Below are 3,041 nucleotides of genomic sequence, written 5' to 3' on the forward strand. Positions count from 1 at the left end.
TAGACAGTAAAATGTTAATGTATTTTTTGTATTTTAAAATTCTCACGATCAAAAAAATATTTCTTTACAGCGCAATTACTTTCACAAAATTACATTGGTGATATTGTACCATAAATATTAAATAAATAACACTTCTCTGTTTTCACATACTATATTAAAATAACTGAATTGAAAATCAAAGTTATGTTATTTATTATAATATTTTTTTATAACTACCGTTCTCGATGCTATCTTCGGCTTGTAGGCACCTGTTTAGTTCTGGCTCCGATTTTTCGTCCAACTGTTCCTGAAGTTTATCCTTTAGAGCCTGCTGCTTTCTTTGTGCTTTTGCTTTAATTTTCTTATTAATTGCCACCATACCTTTAAAATTAAAATATATTTGTATTATGAACTAAAAACTAATATTTTTAATGGTTCATACATTTTAATGTTTGAAACAGCATATCAGCACCCTTTTTTGGCTTTCTATTAACTAACATTCTAGAACATTAAAAGAACATAATTAGGTGTAGAATTGAATTAATTAATCTGAAAAGCAAATACCTTGCCTGTCGTTCTTTCATTTCAATCTTAAGCATTTGTAATTGGTATGCAAAATCATCTCGTTGTTTCAACATTGTACATTCCATTAATGTTCCTAAACAATCTATTGGAGGATATTCCTTTCTGTGGTTTCTTAAATGGTAAATTAAACGTTTCAGGGGCTAAAAACAATAACAAATATTAAATAACGTTAATATTCCCCATATTGTTCATTACCGAATTATAAATTTGTACTAACAACCAAACTAAAAAAGTAGCTAACATGAGTAAAGCTCCTACAGGTTCATAGCTTTCCTTAATTTTATCCACTAAAGGAATAATTACGATAAATGGTAAAGCTATTAGGTACGTAAAAGCCCTAAGAAAAAAACATTAGACGTTTTAAATTTAAAAAACATTTTTATAATACTCACAATAGAGCCATAGTTGTATAAAATATCACTAATCGCAATCTGTTTATTAGTTCTTTCGTTTTAAATGTAGAAAATTGTCTTTTCTTCACAATAATAGATAATCTACTTATTTGAACAGATATTTGAACTATACTTAGTGCTGCCATCACAGATATAATTTTAGTATCTCTGAAAATTAAAAAAAAATAATTAAGAAAATAAATAACTGAAATTTACACTGTGCACATACCTTAGTAAATATGACACAAAGATATATAATGTAAAAAATAAATAATGGAGAGGTAGAAATGAATTTCGTATTTCCCAAATTACTGTGTGTAAATAAAAACAGCTGATATAAATGAAATTCCAGTTGATAAACTCATTGCTAAAAACGACAGGCGAATCTGAAAATCCATACTTGCAGTAATATAAATTGGTAACAAAGAACAGTAGATACCAAGAAGATTGAATTACTCTCTTACGCATGTAACATGGCCACAAAAACCTCTTCAATATTAACTGAAATACAATATGAATTATTACATGTTTATTCTGTTCTTATGGTACTTACAGTAATCATGTTTTCATAAGTTAAACGGAAAATGCTCCATAAAATAACTGCCCAGAAAATCCCATTTCCTAGAGCGTTATTGTAATAGCTACCAAATTGGTTTTTCAATAACCGTGGGATTGGTGTTAATTCGTATTCGAGAAAGCTCATGTTTATGTAATTTGACTAAGACTACTATAAATACATTCTTAAAGAATCCGAAAGTAAAAATACACTGCACCTTAACCTAAAAATGGAATTTTTAGTTAAACATTATTATTAATACATTTTAAAATCTTTAACAGTAAAAATAAAAATTACAAATTTCACTTACTTTCCTAATGAAAACCCAAATTTAAAACAACACAAAAAGCAACTCAACATACCCACAAAAATTTGGTTATGTTATTGTTCGTTGTATCTATGCTGTAAAGTCTGTGGTAGATTCTTTGGTGGTCGTGGTAGCATACTCTTCAACACGCACTCAAAATCTGATTAAATTTTGGGCTTTCTTATCTATATAATTCATGTTGTTGAACGCAAACTTATTAAAAAATTACAATTCATTCAACCGAAATTTAGAAACCCCTCCCATTAGATAATCATAATGGCCGACAACAGCAACAATTAAAAGCATGATGGCCGACATCAGCAACAATTAAAAAAGAATGATGGCCGACAACATCAACAATTAAAAAAGTATAATGGCCGATATGTGCAACAATACCATAACAGTGGATGAATAAAGATGGCCGATCAGGTCGAAAATTCATGAGTTGTTTCCTCTCTATGGAATATGTGCCGATTTTTCGTGTTATGTTAATTAAATTATGTTTATTTCAAATCGTACTCAAAAACTGTTGGTAGGATCAAATTTTTCACATCTTTTTACATATATTTCACCATTTAGATCATTAAGAATAATTGCTTAATTGGTCGAAAATTGACGAGCGCTTTTTTCCGTATGGAATTTTTACCGATTTTGCGTGTTATGTCGATTAAATCATTTTTATTTTAAGATGCACCCTAAAACTATTAGTACAACGAAATTCTTCACATCTTTTTACATATGTTTCACCATTTAGATCAGTAAAAGTAATTGCTTAACAGGTCGAAAATTGACGAGCGCTTTTTTCTGTATATAATTTTTGGCGATTTATCGTGTTATGTCAATAAAATCTTTTTTATTTTAAGACGCATTCAAAAACTATTGGTAGGACGAAATTCTTCACATCTTTTTTCATATATTTCACCACTTATAACTTTTAGAATAATTCTATAACAGATCGAAAATTGACGAGCGCTTTTTTGTGTTATGTCAATTAAATCTTTTTTATTTTAAGATGTAATAGGTCAATTAAATGTACATGTACATGTACATGTATAGATTGAATCCCAGGCAGTAACATGAAATTTAATTTATGGTCTAATTTTGATCTGTAAAGCAATTAATATTTTTTTCTATTCTCTTTGATGAATGTCGACTTATATAGCTTTACTGGAAACATGACATAGTGAAATCAATATCAAGAATATGTAATTTTTTATCATTA

The 3,041-nt window shown here is 28.4% G+C and overlaps 1 protein-coding gene across 3 annotated transcripts; it reads right to left on the minus strand.

Annotated features, from left to right (window-relative positions):
* LOC108739226 lies at positions 1 to 2,086 on the minus strand. Of its 3 annotated transcripts, XR_003231132.1 has the most exons (9): positions 1,823 to 2,086; positions 1,510 to 1,735; positions 1,396 to 1,457; positions 1,186 to 1,342; positions 957 to 1,124; positions 760 to 901; positions 544 to 704; positions 422 to 480; positions 1 to 360 (listed from the first exon to the last, which is right to left on the minus strand). XR_003231132.1 is itself a non-coding variant. In XM_025974619.1 (8 exons), exons 2-8 carry the CDS (start codon positions 1,657 to 1,659, stop codon positions 194 to 196), a joined length of 1,119 nt encoding a protein of 372 aa, XP_025830404.1. In that variant the 5' UTR covers positions 1,660 to 1,735; positions 1,875 to 2,086; the 3' UTR covers positions 1 to 193. The 3 variants fall into 3 exon arrangements, 2 of the variants coding, with proteins under 2 accessions (XP_025830404.1, XP_025830403.1); XM_025974619.1 differs by having other exon boundaries at positions 1,186 to 1,457; positions 1,875 to 2,086; XM_025974618.1 differs by having other exon boundaries at positions 1,186 to 1,457.
* Positions 2,087 to 3,041: the final 955 nt, after the last annotated feature.

Source organism: Agrilus planipennis, unplaced genomic scaffold (assembly GCF_000699045.2).
Source record: "Agrilus planipennis isolate EAB-ADULT unplaced genomic scaffold, Apla_2.0 scaffold140, whole genome shotgun sequence".
NCBI classification, from domain to species: domain Eukaryota; kingdom Metazoa; phylum Arthropoda; class Insecta; order Coleoptera; family Buprestidae; genus Agrilus; species Agrilus planipennis.